Source organism: Marmota monax, unplaced genomic scaffold (genome assembly GCF_021218885.2).
Source record: "Marmota monax isolate L192 unplaced genomic scaffold, Marmota_monax_Labrador192_F-V1.1 WCK01_AAM20220418_F8-fsc00090, whole genome shotgun sequence".
Lineage (NCBI taxonomy): Eukaryota > Metazoa > Chordata > Mammalia > Rodentia > Sciuridae > Marmota > Marmota monax.
The window spans coordinates 6,969,069-6,993,571 of NW_026695219.1; the positions used below are offsets into that span (position 1 = coordinate 6,969,069).

Here is a 24,503-nt window from a genome sequence, read left to right on the forward strand (position 1 = left end):
CAGAATGGTAGACGAATGAAGGGAACAAGGTACATGGAAACATACTCCCACAGCCACCTGCACCTACCTGGTCCTGGGATACTGCTGAAGTGCACCACCAAGGAGCAGCAGGCAGGCTTGCAGTTAGCTCACATAATGCTCAGGCTTGCAAGAGACAGAGGGTACCCAAGAGTTCTGAGACCCTCTCAAGCTCCATGGCAGAGGCTAATCCATCTGGGGGAACCCCAGGCAGAGCTGGGACCTTACGCCCCAGGAAGGTGGGCTCACTTTTACGTTGTTAATGGTGCCTCTACTGTATGGTTCATTAATGGCTCATATCTCCTCTCATGTCTGACAGGCTGAAGTGTGTGCTGGAACCGTGGCAGAGGTGATCCAGTCTGTGGTCAACGGGGCGGATGGCTGCGTGTTCTGTTTTGGCCACGCCAAGTTGGGTTAGTGAGAGCTTTTACTTTATGCTGCTCATTGGGTCCCTCATTCTATGCTTCTATATTAGTCCCATAGTCCCAGATGAAAGGAAGGGTCAAATTTCTCTAAGGTGCTGAGAGAACAATTACTTCTGCCTTTGAAATGTAGGTACTTGTAAGTGGACACCCATTCCTGTAGGGCAGCTGTCAAGCTCAGGAAAGAAACAAGGGAATAGCAGTGGTCCAGGTCAGGGTCAAGCTAAGAAAGCAAGCACGAAAATGTACATTTCCTGAGCAGAGGCTCCTTGGGAAGCAGATGGACCCCCTGCTCCCCTGCCAAGATGATTTGTGTTGGTAGATGGAACCAATGGAACAGCCAGATTAACAACCTCTAAGCAAAGTCAAGTGTCATGTTAGGATCTGTCTGGGAACATCAGACAAAGCCATCCTTGTTTCCCAGCAACCAGACACTATCAGGAATCCTCTTGTGCTGAAACATTTGGGAAAGGATGCAGTGAGACACACCCCCAAGGGTTTTCACTGAATCCTTCACTGTCCCTTCTTAATACTAATCCATGGCCCTCTATCTGCTCACTAGACCTTGCATTACATGCCTGATAAGTTAGTAATTTGGGGAGTCCCAAAAAAGTGTCCCTAGGCAGAGATTGCATCAGAGACATTGCAGAAGTCTTGAAACTCAGTTCTTGGCCAGGACAGAAAACCTATCTCTCCACTTCTGTCTTCCCTGGACCTTCCTCTCATTTGATCTTGGATCAAAGCAGGACTCCAGGTTTTAATGGAATTTGCTCATGCTGTAAAAATATACACAGCAGTTAACTTGAGAAAGGATGTAAAGTATACGTGGATTTGATCTGTGGGGTAGATGTAAAGTGAACCATAATAGTGATGAAAAGTCCCTGCCTTCCCACTATATGTAAAACAATGCAGAAACTGGATAGCCTGTGATAAGCGTGATCCTCTTCAAGGTGCACTGTGATTTCATCTTGTCATTTGTTTGGGCTCTCACATTCTGTATTATAGCCATTTCATCGCTAGTACTAGGAACTGCCTTTTTTTTTATTTGTCATCAAATGCACACTATTTTTCTTACCTTCTAATTCCCTTCCTTCCCTTCCACTCACTCCCCCATGCCTGCCTTCTATATCCTTAGCATCTGTTTTGAGACTCTGTAGCATGATGCCAACAATCAGCCTGCTCTTCTCCCTTTCCTTGCTCCCACAGGAAAATCCTATACCATGATTGGGAAGGATGATTCCATGCAGAACCTTGGCATCATTCCCTGTGCCATCTCTTGGCTCTTTAAGCTCATCAATGAACGGAAAGAAAAGACGGGAGCCCGTTTCTCTGTTCGGATCTCAGCCGTAGAGGTGTGGGGGAAAGAAGAGAACCTGCGGGACCTTCTATCTGAGGTGGCCACTGGCAGCCTGCAGGATGGCCAGTCCCCGGGCGTGTACCTCTGCGAAGACCCCATCTGTGGCACACAGGTGATTGCTTCTGGAAGTTTGGCTTGCTCTGAGGTGGCTCATCCCTACCTCGGAGGCTGGGGCAGTTGAGCCGTGAATCACTCACCATGTAAACTGGGAAGCTTACAAGTGTTTACTTTAAAGTGGACTGGAACTTTATGGCCTGCAGCTGTGGGGCCATCTGCTTACCCAACCTAAATATTTGTACCTTGAATCTAATTGACAATGAGCAGGAACCACAATTGTCGTAGCATTTGAGGGAAAATTGAATTCACTTTCTTTACGTTCCTTTCCAAAAAAGAAAAGTACAATCTTTCTTTTGTTTAACAACAAACCGAAATATTTACTGCTCTGCACAAATAGCTGCAGCCATTACTGGGGCTGTTTATGGCCCTATAAACTGTGTTTCTGGCACTGGTTTACAGCCAGATTAGCAGTGCTGTAGGAAAAACTAATAACCACTTTCTAATTAGAACCATGATATAATTGCTGGAATGAAGGAAGCCAAGAGAAGATCCAGTTCGCCTTTTCAGGATGTCACGCCTTGTTATAAGGATCTCTCTCCTTGCTCTTTGACAATAGATGTAGGAATGACTCAGGAGCTCCCTGGTTCATATCCAGAACAATCACTTTGGCCTCCTGCAGTAGGCTTTGTTTTCAAGGTTTACCAGATGTCTCTCTCTTTCTTTCTTTTTTTTTCCTCTCTCTCTCCCACTATTTTTTTTTTTTAATTAGCTAAGGTGTTCCTTTTAATAAGTACCTGATTCATCCCAGCTGGGACTGTTTGCACAGGTGAAGGTGCCTGTGCCTCTGTTACACCCTTATACCCAAACTTGTCCATGCTCAATCTCTGCTTAAAATATCCTAGATCTTCCATTTCCTTTTTGAATCCTCTCAAGCCTACATCAGTCACCTGGAGGACTTTTTGAAACACAGATGCTCAGCTCCACCCCAGAGTTACTGACTCTGTAGGTCTGAGGTAGAACTACCTGAAAGCACATTTCTAACAAATTTATATGTGATGTTGATGCTGCCTGTCCAGACACCACACTTTGAGAACAACTATTCTGAAGCATAAAACATGCTCAGGTGCTTGCTGGTCCACATATAAGTCACAAAAATGTGTCTTGATTGCCATCCATGTTTTTTTTGTTTTGTTTTGTTTTGTTGCAGTACAGGGGATGAAACCCAGGGGTGCTCTACCACAAAGTTACATCCCCAGCATTTTTCTCTTTTACTTTGAGACAGGGTCTCACTAAGTTGCTCAGGCTGGCCTCAACCTTGCCATCCTCCTGCCTTGTCTTCCTGAGTAGCTGAGATAATAGGTGTGTGCCACCCCATCTGGCTCTGTTCACTTTTATGAGTCCATTGATGAAGGTCACTTAAATGAAAGATCTGATTAACTGAAGGCAAACAAAATGAAGAGGCCAACATCCTCCTTATTTTAAATACATTCCCCTTGTGGAAAACATGTTTTTAATACTTCCGTTTACTTTTCTATGACAAGTACAAAACCACAAACAGAATACAAACTCTCTTTGAAGTTCAAGGATTTTGCTGATCTTAAGTTCCAAATATTGGCTTTCACACTTCAAAACTATAGGTATAGACTCAGAGTAGAACATTGTCAATATTTCTTCTAACCTTAAGACATACTGCAAATTAGTTCTTTGAACAAATCAGAAATAGGAGTTTCTTTTTCTCCCACAAAAAAAGAGGAATGCTGATCAAAATCTGATAATACGATTGTTCTGATTCAGGCTTACTATAATTGCCATGAGTTCTCATAGGATTTAGACACGTTGCACACTATGCTTTCTCTAATCGATTACTGATTATGCCACAAACATGAGTTCAGTAACTAAAGGTGAAATTAGATAGCTCTTGAATACAGATGAGACCTTCAAGTATCTTGGGTGTTTCAGCGAGCCTTTGATAAGTACTTCTTATTCATAACTACACTGGAAAGTGTGGCCTAAAATTAGCTTTCATTAAATAACTGAAAAAAAATAGGCATCAAGTGAAAGCTAACTAAGTTTTATACTTCCTTGGGACACCAGTGCTTGTCAGACCTAAAATCACATTTTGCAAACTCTCTGTCTCCAAACAATCTAATCTCTGAGATCAACATGCAGTCACATCCCTCCTGTTTTCTTAGGTAAATGGATAGCCCTGGGTTATTGGTTTGCTGTCCTCTGCAATGATAAGGATGGGTCATCTGCTCCCATTGATCACTCAGATACAGCCTTTGCTTTTCACACCTGCGAGTTACAGATACTACTTAGGGTGTAAAATAGGTAAAAACAAGTTGCATCCACTAAGTGTGCTCAATATTAATTTGCAGAAATAAATTAATTAAACTGAGAATTGCACATGAATACCGGGCCTAGTTCCAGAACGACTTTTGACCTTCGAGAGGCATGTGGCTTTACTAGGCACAGTGGACAGCAACTGAATGGAGCAGTTAACACCCAGGCATGAGTGACAGGCAAGCCCTCCATCGGCTTGCAGCCCCAGCTCTTGGCTTTGTGTCTTCTAGCTGCAGAACCAGAGTGAGCTGCGGGCCCCCACTGCAGAGAAGGCGGCTTTCTTCCTGGACGCTGCCATTGCTTCCCGTCGGAGCAATCAGCAGGACTGCGATGAAGATGACCACCGCAACTCCCACATGCTCTTCACCCTGCACATCTACCAGTACCGGATGGAGAAGAGCGGGAAAGGTGGAAGTAAGTGCCTGTCTCCCTCCCGCACCTCCTCATCAGCTCTCACCCAGCAGACCCCTTCCTCCAGGGCCATCATGACCTTCTCTCTCTCTCTTTTTTTTTTAATTAAAAAAATTTTTTTTAGTTGTAGATGGACACAGTACCTTTATTCTATTTATTTATTTTTATGTGTGGTACTGAGGATCAAACCCAGTGCCTCACTGTTCTAGGCAAGCACTCTACCACTGAGCCACAACCCCAGCCCCCATGACCTTTTATTAATAGAATGACACCAACATGGAGTGATTTGTAATTCAGGATAATTGTAGAGTCTGGGCTGAAGTTCACTTTTGAATTGTCCAAGGGCAAAAAGGTTTGCTTTGATAAAGATAATTTACCAATGTGATTGCCATGGGCATGTAAAAGAAAAAACTTAAACACAACAACTGCTTGCTGAATAGTATCTTTCTGTTTATAAAACTGAAGGTGCTCATCACAAAAGGCCAACATTTGGCCACCAGCACACCCTGGCAATATGCCATTCATTGTTAACTTGAGTCTACTCCGTGGATTTAAATAGTCTGTAAATCAGACTTTGGAATAACTAACCAGACAGTGGTTGCCTCCCTCAGGCAGGATCCCATCAGTAACATTTCATTGTAAAAACACAGCTATTCTGCTAGGACCCAATGCTGTGGTTCCCAGTCCCTTCATGGCTACTTTGTCAAAGCTTGCACTTGGTCTTGGTGTATTTCTCCATCCTTGCCCTTCAGTGGCATCTACTTGAAGTTCACCAGATTTGAGTGCCAGTGTTCAAATGAGTGTCATAGTGGAAGAAGGTGGGAGATCTTGGACCACAGACAAAGTGGTCCCTTGACCTCACTGGGTTTCCTAAAACAAGTTGTGAGTTGGGCATGGTGGTACACTCTTGTAATCCCAGTGACTGTGGAGTCTGAGGCAAGAGGATCACAAGTTCAAAGCTAGCCTCAGCCATTTAGCAGGGCCTTAAGAAACTTACTGAGACCCTGTCTCAAAATTAAAAAATAAAAAGAACTGGAGATGTAGCTCAGTGGAAAAGCACTCCTGGGTTAAATCTTCAGTACTCTCCCCCCTAAAAACAAACAAACAAAAACAAATTGTGGGCCAGGAGGCTTGGCCCAGCCAGACAGTGGCTTCCTTATCAGTCTACCGCTGTAGAGTTTTCAAAACCCAGGCAACTGGCCCTTAGTGTTCCCTGATTGATTGTCCCAAGGACACTGGATGCCAGAAAAGCAAACAAACAAAAGAAACCTCTTAAATTCAGAAAATAATCCTAGCCTGGAAATTATAAATGCAATTGACTAAAACAGAGGCAATCAACACATCTATTCTAGATGAAACCTGGAATTAAGGTATCCAACTGGGATCTGTGGAGAGGGTCCTTGATTTCTCCCCAGGTCTCCTTGTTGCCTGAAAGACATGAAAACCAGTAGTCCTGGAGATAGCTCTTAGGGGCCACTATTGCCCCCTCTCCCCCCATCTCAGTGTCTCCACTGACCCGTCCGTGTTCTGCCACTATTCCTACTCCTTGGCTCTTGTTTTTAAAATTCAGATTTACTGAGGTATAATTTATATTTAGTGAAACTTACCCTTTTTATGTGTCTTGAGCTGAGTTTTGGCAAATATGTAACCACAACCAGTACCAAAATACAGAAGAATGCTATGTCAAGTTCCCTCTTTCTCTTTGTAGTCAGCTCCTTGCCCCTGTCTCAGTCTCCTGGCAACCACTGACTTGGACTTTCATCTTTGTGGTTTGGTTTTTATCAATAATAGCATATGAATGGAATCATGTGACCCATAACGTGGCCTTTTGTGCCTGAGATACATCTGTGTTGCTGCATGAATCAGGTGATCACTTATCTTCCTTGCTGTCTGCTTCTTTAACTGGTTTAGAGATTTTTCCTCTGTACCCATCCCCAGGAATAAATGAAAATACCCTCACCCAGGGCTGGAGTTCCACTAACCCAGGTTACCCTTTATAGCTCTGAAAATCAACCTTGAGCTATTGCTGCCCAAGGGGTCCAGAGATATTGGCTCTGATTTGCAGTGTGTTGGGCACCCCAAGAAGGTGGGCTGTTAGCAGAAGACCAGACTTCTCTTGACAGCTCAGAAAGATGAGAAGGATTTGACTGGGACAGAGCAGAATATGCTGAGGGGGACTCTTTCAGGAAAAATGAGTTCAGTTTCAGGGCACTTAACATTTGTAAGGAAGGAAACAAGGGATTAGGAGAAGGGTAAGAAGATCTAGACCTTGAAAATCCACCACAAAATTGAATGCACGTTTCTCCTAACAATCTGGAAACTGGCTTTACATCCTGCCTTCACTGTTTTTTCTGGTTAATGTCTTAGCAGAGTGAATGTGAGAGTCTGAAAAATGTTTATTTCTTCAAAGTAGCTGTCAAAAATAATAAAAATAATAATAGCCTGCTGTGGGTTCTTGTGTTTTCAGCAAAGGGTAGCTCACAGAATATCTGAATCTCTTTGGGAGCCAATAGCTCCCAAATGCACTGAGCAGAAAATCCTAGAGGGTGGGACAACCCCCGCTCTTCTATGTTGCAAACCAAACTGGGGATGGGGGGATGACTCTGTTTTTAGTTTTTCACTTTTTTATTTTTTTGTTCTGCTTTCAATTTGGAATCTGAGAGTAGGGAAAAATATTGTGAAACAATGAAACAGTTAAAATATCTCAAATGTAAGGTCCTGAAATTCAGTTTCCACAAAGCTTTGGTGGAAGAAGTTTCCTAAATGGAAAGTGCCTCTCCAAATTGGTACCTAGCAAACCTAGGCATTTATTAAATATTTAACATGAAATTCATCTTCTTCCTATTTTTAAATTGTGAAAAGAATTGCTTTTAAATAATAAATTCAGGTTAAAGAAAAGGCAAATACCATTAATGGCTTCCAAAAACCTCTTTTAGGTACTTTCTAATGTTGCAATAGAGGAGAATAGAGAAGGGGCAAGAGTCCAGGCTGCTGAGGGTTATGCCTCAGAAGAATCTGGGGGACACCTCCTACCTGCCAGAGCACCCAGCTCCTCCAGAGGGAAGGGATCTGGGCCACAAAACCCACAGCCTCTCAGCCCACAGCTCGATTAACTTTATTAAATATGCACATTTAAAATATAATGAAAAGATTTGAAGTGTTGTTTAAAATGGAAATTTTGTTTACTTATATATAAGCAATAATCCCTGTGGACTTGGCAGGCAAAACTCAATTAAGAGAAAGTTTATTAATTAGTCACCCTGCAGGGAAGCAGGAAGCAGAGCTCGCTCGCTGCTGCTATTAACCAGGCCGTTAGAATATCAGAGACCTGTGCTGCAAGAAAAGAAGACACCCTGTGATTATATGTACCTGAATCTTATACACATATAAGTAGAGAGACAAATGTTTTAAACATTTCCAGTCAAGATCAAATGAACATTCTTTGTTGATATATCACTGTTTTGCAGATAGCATTCTGCTAGACTCAAAACAGCTGCCTGGTTTACAAGGTTTGGGGAACATTGGTGAGGCTGATTCTTTTTTTATTGTTGTTTTTTTTTTTTTTTAGAGAGAGAGAGAGAGAGAGAGAATTTTTTAATATTTATTTTTTAGTTTTTGGCGGACACAACATCTTTGTTTGTATGTGGTGCTGAGGATCAAACCCGGGCCGCACGCATGCCAGGCGAGCGCGCTACCACTTGAGCCACATCCCCAGCCCCAAGGCTGATTCTTTACCCATCATAGAGGTCTCGTCCTTCTAAATCTGTAATGGCTTAAAAGCCTCCTTGGAAATTTGCTTTGGTCAGCTTTTCAATGCTGTGACCAAAATACCTGACAAGAACAACTTAGAAGAGGGAAAGTGTGTTTGAGGCTCTTGGTTTCAGAGGTCTCAGTTCATAGATGGCAAACTCCATTGCTTTGGGCCCAGGGTGAGATAGCATATCATGGGGAAGGGCCCAGAGGAGGAAAGCTGTCAGTTCATGGCAGTCTCAGGAAGCAGAGAGAGAGAAAGGGGGAGGATCCACAAGGAAGATGAACCCTTTCAGGTGACTCACCTCCTCAGGGACCCACCTCCTCCAGCCATGTCTCACCTACCTACAGTTACCACCTAGTCAGTCCATTCAAACTAGGATGAACTGAGTAGGTTACAACTCTCATAATCTGATCATTTCATCTCTGAATATTCCTGCATTGACACGGGAGCTTTTGGGGGACACCTCATACCCAAACCACAATAGAATTCAAGTATTGGGGAAGAGATCCCCTAATGATCAGACAGCTCTCCTGTTATTAATGGGTGTTAGGCATCTAAAGCAAGATAGTACTATAATGCTTCAGAGTAATATGTCAGTGAAACACAAATTTACCTATTGTGTTGATAAAGATGGTCTTTAAAAGCATCACTTTAATGAGTAAGCTAAGCTTGCAAGCAACTCTTGCCCAGCATCCAGAATGACATTAGGTATCTGATGTATTTTTATATTCTATTGCTCTGAGGAGGCCAATGTGGGCTGGGCTGGCTGTATGTGCACACAGAAAGGAGTGTAAGTGAATTTGGGTGTGTCTGTATCTCCACTTATCCATTTATAAGTCTGATCACACCATTTCTTTCATCTCAGTTTTCTTTTGACAACGAGCCTCTCTTTCTTTATGTGTCATGGAATGGTTTGAATCAGCATGCCCTCTCCAGGGCTATGTGTTTGATATGACTTTAAAGACATTATTTGGTCTTCAGATGGGGAAAAGGAGTCTAGGAAAGAATCTGGCTTCCAACAGGGTCGGAGCTGGGCGCCTGCTGTCCCTAGCAGCATAGCCCTGGGCAACAAGGCTATCCCTACACTGCAGGGCTGCCATCTCCCTCCTGGTCAATAGTGAGGTGATAGTTCTGTATGTTAAGATTTGCGTAATAGAATTTTATAAAACTTTCACTAGGATACAATGTTCTGAACCACGCGGCCTGGAATCCTCATGGTACCCTCTCGTGGCCTTCCCATCACATAGCAGTTCTGAATCTTCTAAGCTCCCTGTTCCTGTCCATCACTCTCAGTAGATAAGCAATGTCCTACTTCCTGAGAGGATAGAGTTAACCTGGCATATTCTCTCAACTTTTCTCCTTTCAGCTTCAAAATCTCCTGGTCCCTTTTCCTCAGTTCCTCCCCTACTCCTTTTCCACTGTAACACCCATCTCCTGGGGCCTTTCTCCCATCCCTCTGGACTCTTCTGGGACTTTCCCAACTGGGACCTTAGCAATTGTCTTTTCATGCTTATATTTTAAATTTCTCCTACCATCAAAGAAGGAAGCGAGGAAAGAAAAGGAAAGAAACAACAACCACAAAAACCCATAAAACTTGTCTCTACCCTACTTCCTCCTTGAGCCGTCTCCTTCATGAAGTCTCCAGATGCTCCTCACTGTGTAGTCTCTTCCTCCTTTGAATTCCATAGCCGTTTGGGGGGCATTATGCTTTTACTGACTCTGCCTTACATCTTCATCAATCGTGTGCTGGGCTGAGCCCCATTAAGCTCCATGCTCCCTGAGAACAGAGGCCCCTGTTCTTCATCTTTGGTCCCCACAATGCTGGTCTTATGTAGGCACCTCAGTGCTCCCTGCTCAGGTGTTGAGTGCAGAGGGGTGCGGGCTGAATTTTAAAACCCAAGTGTCTCTATTGTCTAGTGTAGCTTGCTTCAGAAAGGGAAAGAGGATTATTAATTACCTTTCATGTAAACAGATGGTGTAAGAAGCCTCTTATGCCACAAAATAGGGAGTTGGTCAGTTCATTGAGAAAGTTGGAGGGAAAACACACAAAATGTCTCATGTAAGAAACTTTGTAACTTCAATGTGTATTTTTCCATCCACAAATGACATAGGGCCATGACTTTCTCTTTGAGATGAGTGTTCAACATTAAGCTCTGACTTTCATGACCATAATCCTATGAGCACTCTAGTTTGGGCTTTAAATGTCTTCAAAGAGATTCAAGAACTTTAAAGACATTTGTGCAATGAACTGGGTGTAGACCATTGTCTAGAACTTTTCCTCTCTATAATTTCTCACTCATACCTAATTCACCTCTATTTTGTTAAAAAATCATTTTTATCACATCTTTCCAAAGCACTGAATTTAGTTTTTTTTTATTGGTTGTTCAAAACATTACAAGCTCATGATATATCATCTTTCATACATTTGACTCAAGTGGGTTATGAACTCCCATTTTTACCCCAAATACAAATTGCAGAATCACATCGGTTACACACTCACATTTTTACATAATGGCATATTAGTGACTGTTGTATTCTGCTACCTTTCCTATCCTGAATTTAGTTTTTATAGAAACATTGACTATTTACAAATCCATTTTTTATTTACATAGTATTTTATTATATTTTTATTTATAATAAATACAAGTGGCAAAAATAGGTTTAGGAGGAAATATAGTTGACCTACTGATAAGTAGACAGCTTATTTTTGGGGGAGCAAGTTTTTAGACAAGCTAGACAAACGATCCCCGGTAGCTCCAAGCTTTCAGCATGCCTCAGAAGTTAGGCAGTGTGTCCTACAAGGTGATTGAAGAGCTCAGCCAGCCTGGTAAGGCAGTGGTTCTCAAACTCTGGTACATTATGACCACCTGGAGAACTTTGTAAGGAACCCCAATGCCAGTGCTGCTCTCCAGTCCAATTAAATTAGAAAGCCTAGGAGGGGGAGCCAGCCATTAATATTTCTTAAAAGATCCAAGTGATTCCACTGTGCTACAAAATTTGAAATCACTCTGTTAAGGGAAGGTGAGTTTAAGAGAGTTTTCCAGCCAGGCATGACAGTAATTGCACCTTTAATTGCAGTGACTTGGGAGGCCAAGACAGGAGGGTCATAAGTTCTGAGGCTAGCCTCAGCAACATAGTGAGACCATGTCTCAAAATAAAAAATACTAAGGACTGAGGATGTGGCTCAGTGGTAAAGTGCCCCTGGGTTCAATCCCCAGTAAGGGGAAAAAAGAAAAATTAAGAAAGGAAAGAAGGGAGGAAAGGAAAAAGAATTAAAAAAAAAAAACCCAGCTCTACATGCTATGTAGTTAGTTTTGTATTTTCATCTTAGCCTCAGCACTAGTTTTCAGTGGGATCTCAGGGTGACTTATTTAACATCTGTGAACCTCAGTTTTCTCATCTATACCATGGGGCTAATTCCTGCATTACAAGGTTATTGTAGAGATTAAGTGATATTAGGAGAATGTAGCATTTCCTGGGACCCACCAGCTCTCCATAAAGCACTCCTCAGGAGTGGGTAAAATTAGTATATTGCTTCCTGTGGAAAAAATAAAGCATGTGGGTCATCTGGTTGGTCTAAGTCTAGGCTTAAAATATAAATAACAGATTATTCAAGGCAGACTGAGTTTTGTTCCTTTAACCCTATGACCTTGACCACAAATCTGGATGAGGAACCTGCTTCTCACCTGCTATTAATTATCACCTATTTCATTCACTTGTGTAGAACTACTTTTTCCCCAGCCACTTGCAGTGATATAAATTCTTGATGACAGCAAATGGCCTGTGTCACTCACCTTTCCCCAGTCCAGGTCAAGCTCCATGTGTGAAATTTGGAATGCTGTGACTACCAGAACTCCAGCGGGTAGATTTTCCATTGTGTTAATGTGACTTTTGTTTTGAGTCATGCAGGTATAATTATAGGTATTTTATAATATTCTTCAGCACCTTCTAAACTGTGCCTTTTGTTCTCTGTGTTCTATTTTACTACATGCACATTATGCGTTTCATTCCATTACATCAAATGGACTATTAGAGTCTGAAAGACCAAATTGGTCTCCGTCTTTGCCCTTTAATCTGAGGCATGTGAGAGATATCTGAGCTTCTCCTGTCTATATAATTAGGCTGCAAAACAGATGGCATTTTGCTTTTAAAAGAAAACTATTTCCCTAGCACACTGCCATGACCCAATCTTGCATGATATGAAATGGGATAAAAGAGAAGTAACATATCTTTCCTTTTAAGGGGTTGCCCTGGGTATAGTTGAAGATGAACAAAATTAACTTCTCTATTGTAAAAAGTTCTTTGCCATAAATGTACCAGAGTGGCTGTGAGCCTGAGTGGCAAAGCTATGCCCTCCACACACATTCATCACCTTTTATCCCAGTACTAATGTGGAAGGTGAGGGAGGGGTGGGATGGAGGAGGTTAGGGTTAGACCTGGTTCCCCAGTGTTCTTGTTCTGCAGCATGAGCAGTGTCATGCTCTCCTGCATCAGTGCTGTCATTTGGGTTCTTCTTGCAGATGTGCAGGAACCCAGACACTGCAGAGGTGCTGCCCACATGTCCTATAGATGTAGCCACCAAGACCCAGACGCACCCATGTCCCACTCCTGCCTGAGCTTCTCTTCCAGCATCTTTCATAACCCAGCTCCTTGGCCATTTCCTTTCCTCCTTCTTGCCCCTAATTACCTGGCCTCCACAACAGCTTTGGGAAGTTTCCACTTGTACCTTCTGTTCAGAAGCAACAGATAAGATGATGTGAGCTGGGCCACCTGGAAAGGTAGGCATCCAGGGGCCTGGGAGCAAGGGGGAGGAAAGGAAATGGCCAAGGAGCTGGGTCATATGCAGGGTTAGAATAAAGAGCACAGGTAGAACCTTGTTTGAAAGCAGCTCTACCACTGGCTGCATGAGCATGCCCATTAAGCATTAATCAGATATACTTGAGGTATAATAAACTGCAGATATTTAACTTGTACAATTTGATAATCATATGTGTATGCCCATGAAACCATTGCCATGAACATACCTATCACCCCAAACATTTCTGCAACACCCTGTAATCCTTCCCTCAACTCTTCTTCCTCTTCTCCATCCCCAGGCAGCTGCTGATCTGCTTTGTTTTTATACATTAGTTTTAATTTTCTAGAATTGTATATAAATACAATCATATTGAAACTCTGTATTCTTTTGTGTGGCTTTTTTCACTTAGTGCAATTATTTTTGAGATTCAGTCATTTTATTGCCCCTACCAATAGTGTACTTATTTGTATTTCTGAAGAGTGGTCCATTGTCTAAATGCACCATAGTTTGCCTGCTCATTCACCTGTCGATAGGCATTTGCATTGTTTTCAGCTTGGGACAAATGAAAGAACTGTGAGCATTCATGTATAGTCTGTATATACATTTCTTTGGGGGAGAAGGAGTAAATATCTAGAACTGGAAAGGCTGAATCATATAATAAATGTATGCATAACTTTTTAAGAAACTGCTGAATAGTTCCCAAAGTGGTTGAACCATTTTATATCCCCACATGAGAGTTCCAGTTCCTCCACATTCTTACCAACGTGTGGTATGGTCAGTCTTTACAATTTTTGCCTCTTTACATGAAAGTATCTCATTGTGATTTTAAGTTGCATATAATTAATGACCAACAATGCTGAACATCTTTCCATGTGCCCGTTTGGCATCCTTACATCTCCTCTGGTAAAGTGTATTCACATCTTTCACCCTTCCTTAAATTTAATTGTTTTTCTTATAAATTCTGAATACAAGTCCTTTATCAGATATAAGTTTTACAAATATTTTCTTCCAGTCTGTGGTTTATCTTCTCATTCACAGCATCTTTCCAAGAGCCAAAATACTCATTTTTGATGAAGTCCAATGTACGTATATGCTCTTTTATGAACTATTTTTTGGTGATATAGCTAAGAAATCTTTGCCTAACCTAATCAGAAAGATTTCCTATCATGCTATCTTCTAGAATAAATTTTAGGTTTTATATTAAGTCTTTGATCCATTTTTCATTTTTGTATATTGCACAACATATGGACTTAAGTTGCTTTCATCTTTTTTTTTTTTGGTTTTTGTGTATACTTTTGCATTTGAATATGTAATTATTCTAGTACCATTGGCCTTAAAAACTGTCTTTTCTCTACTAAATTACCTTTGTCAAAAATTATTTCTCAGGGCTGTGGTGTGGCTCAGGTAGAGCACTCGCCTTGCATGCATGAGGCACTGAGTTTTATCCTCAGTACCACATAAATATAAAATAAAGATATTGTGTCCACCTATAACTAAAAAATAAGTATTTTTTTAAAAGAATTATTTCTCTACATTTTTGTCTCTCTCTGGACTTTCTGTTCTGTTTCATTTACCTATTTGTCTATCTTACATCAATACCACACTAATTTTAACTATGGTAGGTAGGTTTATAATAAGTCTCAAAGTAGTGCTAGTTTCTCAACTTTGTTAGTATTTTCTAAAGTTATTTTGGCTATTCTAGGTTTCTTGAATATCCATGTAAATTTGAAAATCTCTTATAAGTGGATTTTATAAAAGCATTTTCTAACCCAAAAGCCTGCTGGGATCCTGATTAGGATTGTGCTGACTCTCTAGATCAGTTTGGAGAAATTGATTTCTAAATAATATTGAGTCTTCTGACCTGTGAGCACAATATCTCTCTTTAGTTTTTTAGGTCTTTGTTAATTTCTCTTGAGAATGTTTTAATGTACGGGTCTTATTTTTTATCAGATTCGTTTCTTTTTCATATTTAAGGCTATTGCAAATGGTATTTTTTAAATTTCAATTTCTAGCAGTTCATTATTATTACATAAATTTATAACGGACTTCTGTCTCTTCATCTTCTATCCTGCAACCTTATTAAATTTATGTATTAGATCTAGTATCTTTTTCTGCCAATACAGACATTAGGCTTCTTCAAGTCTGGATCTTTCTTTCTTTTTCTTGGCTTGTTATATAAGCTAGGGCTTCCAGTATAATGCTGAATAATAATGGTACGAATAGATATCCTTGTCTTGCTCCTGATTAAAGGGAAAACATTTAGTCTTTTACCATTAAGCATGATGTTAGCTGTAGGGTTTTTATCAGACTGAAGATGTTGTCTTCTATTTATATATTGCTAAGAAATTTTCTCACGAATGGACATTGGATTTTAGTAAATGCTTTTTTTGGTATGTAATTAACAAACTAGAGGGGAAAAATATGTGATTCTCTATCACATATTTTTTCCCTCTAGTTTGTTAATATGGTAAGTTATAATGATAGGTTAATTTTACTTAGTAACCAACTTTACATTTGTGGGATAAACCCCAATTTCTCATAGTGTAAAATCTTTTTTATATGTTGCTAAATACAACTTTTAAAATATGATTCTCTAGAAACTTCTCTAGATCTTGGTCTACAGTTTTATGTGTGTGTGTGTGTGTGTATATGTATGTATGTATGTATGTATGTGTAGGTTTTTGGTGTCAGGAGAATCTTTGTCCCATAGTATACCTTTGGAAGTATTCCCTCCTATTTCATTTTCAGGAAGAGTTTGAGTAGAATTGGTATTATTTCTTCTTTAAATGTTTAGTAGAATTCACCAGTTTATCCATCTGGTCCTAAAAGTTTCCATTTGTGGACTGGTTGTTAACTATAGATTCTATTTCATTAATGGATACAGGGCTATTTATTTATATTTTCTAATATTCTTTGGTATTTTTTATCTTTCAAGAAATTTGCCCATTCTTCCAAGTTGTCTAATTGAATGAGTACTATTTCTTTCTTATCCTTCTGATACCCATAGAAACTATAGATGAGCCCATCTCCCTCATTCCTGCACTGACAGTTCAGGTCTTCTTTCCACATCAGTTGTGCTAGGTAGAGATTCATCAATTTCATTGTTCTTAAAGAACCAGCTTTCGGTTTCAGTGATTTTTCTCCATTAATTATTGGTTTTCTATTTCATTGATTTCTGCCTTTTTGTTAATTATGTCTTTTCTGCTATTTATTTTTTCTTTAATTTGCTCATCTTTTTCTAACTTCTTGAGGTGGAAGTTGAAATCATTGATTTGAGACCTCCTGTTATGTTTCATATAGGTATATAATGCTATAACTTTTTCCCTAAGTCCATCTTTAGGGGAAGCTAACAAATTTATTTTTTCTAAATATATTGCATATATTGCAATATATTTGCATATTGCAAATATTGCATATTGCATCTTCATTTTATTCACCTCAAAACAGTTTTTAAGTTCCATTTTGTTGTCTTCTTTGGCCATCAGTTATTTGGCTGAGTTGTAGAGTTTCAAAATATTGGGGGATTTTCCAGTTACCTTTCTACAGTCACTGCTCATGTAGTTCCATTGTGTCACAGAACACACTGAGTAATGTGAATCCTTTAAAATTTATTTAGATCTGTTTTATGGACCAGAATATGGTAGATATTGGGAAATGTTTTATGTGCCCTTTAGAAGAATGTGTATTCTGCTGTTGAGTGTTACATAAAGGACAAGTTGTTCAAATCTATATCTTGAATAGTTTTCAGTCTACTAGTTATATCAGTTATTGAGAAATGGGTATTTGAATTCTCCAACTCTAATTATCTATTTCTTCCTATGGTTCTATCAGGAAGACATTCATATATTTGAACATCTGCTCTTAGGTACATAAACAGTTTGTGTTTTGGCCTCTTGCTTGCCCTCTTTGTCATTATGAAATGTTCCTCTTTGCCTCACAGAACATTTTTTTTTGTCTTCAGTCTCCTTTGTCTGATACTGGTGTATCCACTCCAACTCTCTTATGGTTAATGTTTGCTTTTCCTTTACTTATGCAATTTAATCTACTGCTTATTTATATTTGAAGTGCATTTCTTTATAGGAAGCATATAATAAAATCACACATTTTTATTTGTCTGACAATTTCTCCCTTTTAATAAGAGTATGCAGACTATTTATACTTAATGTGATTATTGATAAGGTTTTATGCAAAGTACTGCTTTTCTATGCTTTCCATTTGTCTCATTTGTTCTTTGTTCTTTTCTTTTTATCTGCCACCTCTTGATTTATTAAACACTTTTAGTGATTTTGCTGTATGTCTCTTTTTGGTTTATTAGCTGTAACTCTTTGGTTTTAGTGCTATTTAGGGTTTGCAGTGTTATTGTTAAGTTGCTGCCATCTATTCTCCAGTGATGTTAGACCACTTGGTATATAGAATAAGAACCTTACATTAGTATACTTCCATTTCTCCACTTAGATCTTTGTTCTATTGTTGTCAAAAATTTTTAACTTTACATATATTGTTTTAGTCAGTTTTTTCATTGCTGTGACCCAAAGATCTCTTAAGAACAGTATAGAGGAGGAAAAGTTTATTTTGGCTCATGGTTTCAGAGGTTCAGTCCATGGTGAATCAACTCCATAGCTCAGGGCCCAAAGTGAGGCAGAACTTCATGGCAGAAGGGCATGGAGGAGAAAAGCAGCTTAGGACATGATAGCCAGGAAGAAGAGAGAGCCCTGCTCACCAGGACAAAATAAATATAAGCCCCAAAGGAACACCCCCAGAGAACTACTTCCTCCAACCACATCCTACCTGTCTATAATTACTGCTCAGTTAACTCATCTCCACGTATTCATCACAGATTAGGTTGGGCCTCTCATAATCCAATCACTTTACCTACTGGATCTTGCATTGTCTCACACATGAACTTTTGGGGGACATACCTCATCTGTAAAATATTTGGATTTATCTTGGTGGCTGCTAGATATTTTTGAACCCTGTAAATATCCTTAAGCTCTGTTTGAGGACATTGATTATTTGGAAGTAGTTTGATCCTTAATGGTCTTGCTTTTAATGTTTGTTAAATGGAACCAGGTCTGTGCTCAATCCAGTACTACTAAGTGTCTCCCATTACTGAAGCAAGACCCTTCTGAGTACTCTACCTAATATCCTTTGATGTAACCCATATGTTACATTGTTATTTTCTTTTAATAATTATCGTGTGTGTGTGTGTGTGTGTGTGTGTGTGTTGCTGGGGATTGAACCCAGGGCCTTGAGCATGGGAGGCAAGCACTCTACTAACTGAGCTATATCTCCAGCCCAATAATTATCTTGTAAAGAGATTTAATAATAATAAAAACATGTATTTAACCATGTGCTTATTCCCAAAGCTTTTCGTTCCTTTGTTTATCTTTTGTGGGTATGCCTTTGGTGAATTCTATTAGCTTTTTAAAGTCTGGAAATGTCTTTATTTTCCTTTTGTTTTGAAGTGATCCTTTTTATTGGTGAATACTTTGAGTTTGACAATTTGTAGTCCTTTAAAAATATTGCTGCACCATCCTCTCACTTGTATTATTTCCAGTGAGAAATGTGCCATCATACTTATCATTGTTCCTTTGTATATAATATATTTTTGTTCCTCGGGCTGTTTTTACAGTTTTTCTCTTGATCATTGGTTTTGAGCAGTGTGATTATGATGTGCCTTTCTGTAGTTTTCTTCATGTTTCTTGTGCTTGGAGCTGATTGAGATTCTCAGATCTGTGGGTTTATGGTTTTAATCAAATTTAGGGAAGTTTTAGCCATTATTTCTTTAAGTATTTCATCTGTAACATACTCTGTCTCCCTCAGGAATTCCAGTTACATATATTTGGATACTTGAAATACTACAGCTCTTTTTCTTGTCTACCTGTTTTTTGTTTGTTTTTAACTTTTAAATTCTCTCTGTGTATTTCCTTTTGAAGAATTTATATTGCTAAATCTTCAAATTTACTCATCTTTCCTTTTACAATGTGTAATCTGCTATTGTATCCCGTATGTTTTTTATCTCACACATTACAGTGTTCATCTCTAGGGGTTCATTTTGTCCTTTTAAAAATACATATCCTATGTCTCTGCTTAACTTTTTGAACATTTGAAATAAGTTTTAATGACTGTTTTAATAGCTCTCTCTGTCAATTCTAACACCTATGCTTATTCTGGGTTGGTTTCAATTATCCCTTCATTATAAATCTCATTTCCCTGCTTCCTTGTATGCCTAGTTATTTTTTTTTATTAGGTGTCAGGCATTTGGATTTACCTTGTTGGCTGCTAGATATTTTTGAACCTTGTAAATATTCTTAAGCTCTATTTGAGGATGTAGTTGATTACTTGGAAAGAGTTTGATCCTTAATGGTTTTGCTTTTAATATTTGTTAGATGGAATCAGGTCTGTGCTCAATCTAGCACTAAATGTCCCTCATTACTGAAGCAAGACCCTTCTGAGTACTCTACCTAAATCCTTTGAATATTGAGGTTTCCCAGGCTGGCTGGTGGGAGAAAAACAGTTTTTGCAGCCTTGTGCACTATAACCTCTATTCTCTTCAGATGGTCAGTTCCCTGGCTGTGGGTACTTTCCTCATATGCATTTGCTGATCAGTACTCAGTTGAATACACAAGGGACCTTCTCTAAGTCTCTAGAGTTCTCTCCTCTCCAACTGTCCAGTAAACTATTGCCTTGGCCTCCCCTCTCTCCTCAACTCAGGGAGTCCACCAGGTTCCACCTGAGTCCCCTCTCCCTGAGCCATGCCTGGAAACTCTCTCAAAGCAATATGCTGAGATATAGGTAGTATTTGCCTTGCTTAGCTCCCCATTTCTCAGGGACCATTGTTCTTTGCTGCTTGATGTCTAATGTCTTACAAACAATTCTTTTATACATTTTGTTCATTTTTTGGTTGTTTCAAATAAGAGAACCAATCTGGTCCTTGTTATTTCTTCTAAGCCAGAAGCAGAAATACTCATGGGCAAATTTTCCAATTTTTCTGAGTTTTATGTTGTCATCTATAGAAAAGGATAATAGTATTTTATTTATAATTTTACCATGAAAACTGAATGAGACTGTGGTTTGTGTAGTACCTGGCAATTGGCAGATGCTCAGCAAATATTTGGGTCTTCACTCTCTCTATACCTAATTCTTACTTCTTCTGGATTTTACTTGGGTTATCAACATGATTCATGGCTGAACTTTGGGTTGGGATCTCTACAATGATCGACTAACGTAGACAATCACTTGTGGGCCAATAAGATTTTAACATGATGGGTTTCAGAATTCTGCTATCCAGAGGACATTGAGGTATAAACCTTTTTTCTTTTAATTAGACATTTTCTTTTTCTAAAACCTCATCCAATCCAACCTGCTAGAATTATTCATTTGTTTATAGTATGAATATCAGGTTTTGGAAGGTCAGTGATTGAAGTAGACAGAATTTAAGAGGACCTGTGCTATTTGTAATCCAGTATAATTTTGTTGGGATTTCCACTAGATCATGAATGTCAACCTTTTCTTTCCCCTTTTCTTCTCAGATTTCCCAAAGAACTGCATGAAGAAGTATTTGCTGTAACTCACTTATTCTCTCTTCTTTTTGCTTCTCTCCCACAATAGTGTCTGGAGGTCGTAGTCGCCTGCATCTCATTGATCTTGGCAGCTGTGTGAAAGCTCTTAGCAAAAATCGAGAAGGAGGTTCAGGGCTGTGCCTCTCATTGTCTGCACTGGGCAATGTCATCCTCGCTCTCGTCAATGGCAGCAAACACATCCCATACAAGTAAGTGATTCTTCTATTTGAATAATAAGTGTGGTAAACATGGTACCAGAGCCGGGTGTGGGACACTTAGTCGAGTGCCATCTAGGGAGAAGTGTGGCACAGAGGGACAGTCTGGACCAAATTACTAGTTCAGAGCCATAGATCAGCATTAGCTAACCATTGTATAATGTATCATCTTCCAAATTGGAGAGTTTTAGAAATACTTAAAACTAACTTTAGGCTACTCAGAGAAAATAGGACATTATCTCAGTGGAGGTCTCCCGTTACAATGACTATTTGTGGATTGTTGTCACCATTGTGTTGATGTGTATATTTAATAGTGATGTGAGCAACTGGCTGAAGATTGGCTTATCTTTTCTTTAAGACTAACAGATTAAACCAATAAAAATACAGATATCCAGTTACATTTGGATTCCAGATAAACAAATAATTTTTTTATATAAGTATGCCTCCCCCACCATTATTGTATGGGTACTATAGGAATTTTATATATTATCTGGCTCCCTACCTAGCAAACTTTGTAAGGTTTGGGGATTTACGCAGCACTATTACTTGCAAATGTTTGTTCCACATATCATTTTCTTCCTCTCTTTCTGCTATTGCTCCAAGATGATGAAATTAGAGCTACTCCTATGTCTGGCATAGCCATGGACTTTCCATGTCATCTATGTTCATAAATGACCCAGCTCAACCCCCCTCACCACCATCACCCACCTCACCTTTGCCACTGGACAATGTGGTGGGGTGATAGATGCTCCACTGGCTGTCCAGGCCTCTGACAATGCCCATCTGTGCCTCTTACTAGTTATAAGAACCTTTTGTAATGATTAAATGAGGGTTATAGCTGTATATCTTGTCTATATCACAGGAATATAAGACTCAGAATGATATAAGATTAGTATATGAAAGTTTTTTGGTAGAATTTAGAAACTATGGTAAATAACCAATAATAATAATAATCATAATAATAAGGCTATCCTTATCTATTTAAATGGAAATAATACCTACTTTAGAGAGTTGCCATAAGTAAAAATATATGGAATCAATTTTTAATCTATAAAAATTCTACAAAATTCAAGTTATTGTATAGGAGGAAAAAAGATAAATCAAGCAGCTTGTTCTGTAGTAACTGAGATTCAGGCTGAGTCCTTGAGTTCTCCTTCCCTCTGTCCTAAGTGGATATAAGACCCACTAAAAACACTGTGATTTTATTCTCCACTGGGAGGACCATTACTAAATAGACCTTGTAGAAGCTTAAATGGTAATTATATTCTGGTCTATCACAATTCTTAAAATTTGGAATCCTACTTGATGAACCCAGAAATAGTTTTCCCAAGCCATTGTAAGGCTTGGTTTTCCCAAGTCATTAAAAAAAAAAAAATCAAGTTAAGTTTTATAAAGTTTCATTTCTGTCATTTCTGCTATTAAACAAACTCAATTTGTGAGTTCAAAAAAAAAAGGAAGGAAGGAAGGAAGATCTGGAGAGGAATGTCAAGTCTAGAGAACTTAGAAGGTAATTAAGGAGGTCCTTGTTGGTTTCTATAAAATGAAAATCATGTCCGCAAATATAATAACAATAGATCATAGTGGAGATGCAATTCAAGATACCACCTTATGAGGTCACTGATTATGTATTTTGTATCGCTCACATAGTTTCTAAAGAGAGACATTCCTTTATGATTTCAATAAATACTTGTTGAATTGATGGTGGGAAGGATGAATGAATATACTCATGAAATTATTTTTAATTTAGATAAAGTAACTTCCTTATGGTTAGAGTTAGGTTTTACTATAAACAAATAGGGAAACATTAAGACTTATTTTATTACTAGTTTAAAGTCTCTTGTTAAATTAAACATATTTTTAACATCAGCTAGCCTTAACAACCAGCCACCTGCCCTCTTAGAAGGAGGAGTATGAAACCACCCCACTCCCCACTCCCTGCAGACATCTGTCAGCTCAATTCCAGGAGTTCCCTTCCTTCTGTTCTGGCATCCAGAGTAATGATCATAGTGTTTCTATGTGTATGTGAAGCATAGACTTAACATAAATGCTGTGTCTGCAGGAGACCCAGTGATGGAGTTATCTCCTTGCATCAGGACAACTGGTGGAATCATTGGTCTCCATGCTCACACACTTCTATCAGCCGTCCTTTCTCTACCTAACTTACATCACCAAGAGCTTGTTGAGAAGCCCATTGATGATGAGTTATGGTAGCATGGCAACCTCACAAGCCAGCCAGCAATGTCTTTCCCAAAACACCCATTAGCTAGTACATTTGTTCTTTCATTTCTCGGTCCTTACTACACTCCCATGGTCCTTAATACTCTCCCTAGGTCCTTACAGTCCATTGTTATTTATAAGCTTTGAAAGATCTTTGCCATAACATTTTCTCAGATTCTCAGCCATAGCATTTATTCAATATTTGGTGTCTGCACATTGTATTTGCAAAGTGATTAATCAACTAGAAACTATCCTCTTTCAGGGCACAGAAAGATAAGACAAAGATTTACTCAAATCACCCAGCCAGTTGGTGGCAGGATCAAACTGCATCACTTTTCACAGTTTCAGAGACCTTGGCAGCTCTGAGCCCACGTGGCTGACCTACTCCCCCTTTTCATCAAGCTCTATAATATATTAGCTGCCTTGCTCTGCACAGCAGGGGTATCCAGCACAGCAGGATGGCCCAGATTTCTTTTATCAATTCCATCAGTGCTCTGAAGCCACATTATGCAGCATTTTGTTAGCATACTAAACACCTTTCAGGGTGTCAAACTTAGTCTTTGCATTGGTTCCTTCGAAAGGGGAAGTTTCTTACCCATATAGTTTCTTCTTGTTCTGCTCACTTGCTGGGGGGGGCAGAAAATCAAACTCATATCTTTTACCCTCCCCCACCTGACCAAAACACAAAAATCCCACTGCTTCTTCATTTGTCACCCTAGACAACTCTATGCTTGGAACCTGCATTACTAGTGCTTGCTTCTGGGAAATTAACTGGAATGTGCACAGAGGGGATATAGCCTGTCTTCATTTCTCTTCATCACTGTACCAGACGATTTGTCATGTGAGCAAGCCGGAAAGTGAGTTTGGATTCATTACCCATCCTGGTGCTCCCACAGGCACCCTGGATGTGCCCTGAATGGTTCTGACTTTGCAAATGATATTGCCTTTGCAAATGACAGATGCAGGCGTGGAACAGGCTCCCAACCTCAGCCATTACACAGCATGGGCTTGCTGGCCAATCCCAAAGCCATAAATCAATCCTAAATGGTGACACCATTCAGAAAGGCATGCAGGGAAGTCAGGGAGACCACCAAAGACTCCAACCCCCTAGTCAGTTCTGCACTGACAGGCTGCACAAATTACTCTCTAACTTTGGGGAAACCTCATGACCAGGAAAATCTGTCCTTGTCCTGAGCATTTTGACAGCACATTTGCAAATTTCCTTCAGGCTCATTCATTACTGTTGTTTGCTATTCCTTACCACTTCTTGGGCAACAAGGTGCCAGGAGTCTTCCCATTTGATGGATTAAAAAAATAAAATAAAAAAATATGGGCATTGACATGAATTC

General features: G+C 39.5%; 1 protein-coding gene across 2 annotated transcripts in view; it reads left to right on the plus strand.

Annotated features, from left to right (window-relative positions):
* Kif26b (kinesin family member 26B) overlaps positions 1–24,503 on the plus strand; it is a 499,298-nt gene that overhangs the window by 408,038 nt on the left and 66,757 nt on the right. For both annotated transcript variants that reach the window (XM_046432469.2, XM_046432470.2), the window contains 4 exons: positions 338–431; positions 1,647–1,909; positions 4,428–4,611; positions 20,772–20,931. In XM_046432469.2, the coding sequence (XP_046288425.1) occupies positions 338–431; positions 1,647–1,909; positions 4,428–4,611; positions 20,772–20,931 (701 nt within the window). The remainder of the gene's footprint in view (positions 1–337; positions 432–1,646; positions 1,910–4,427; positions 4,612–20,771; positions 20,932–24,503) is intronic.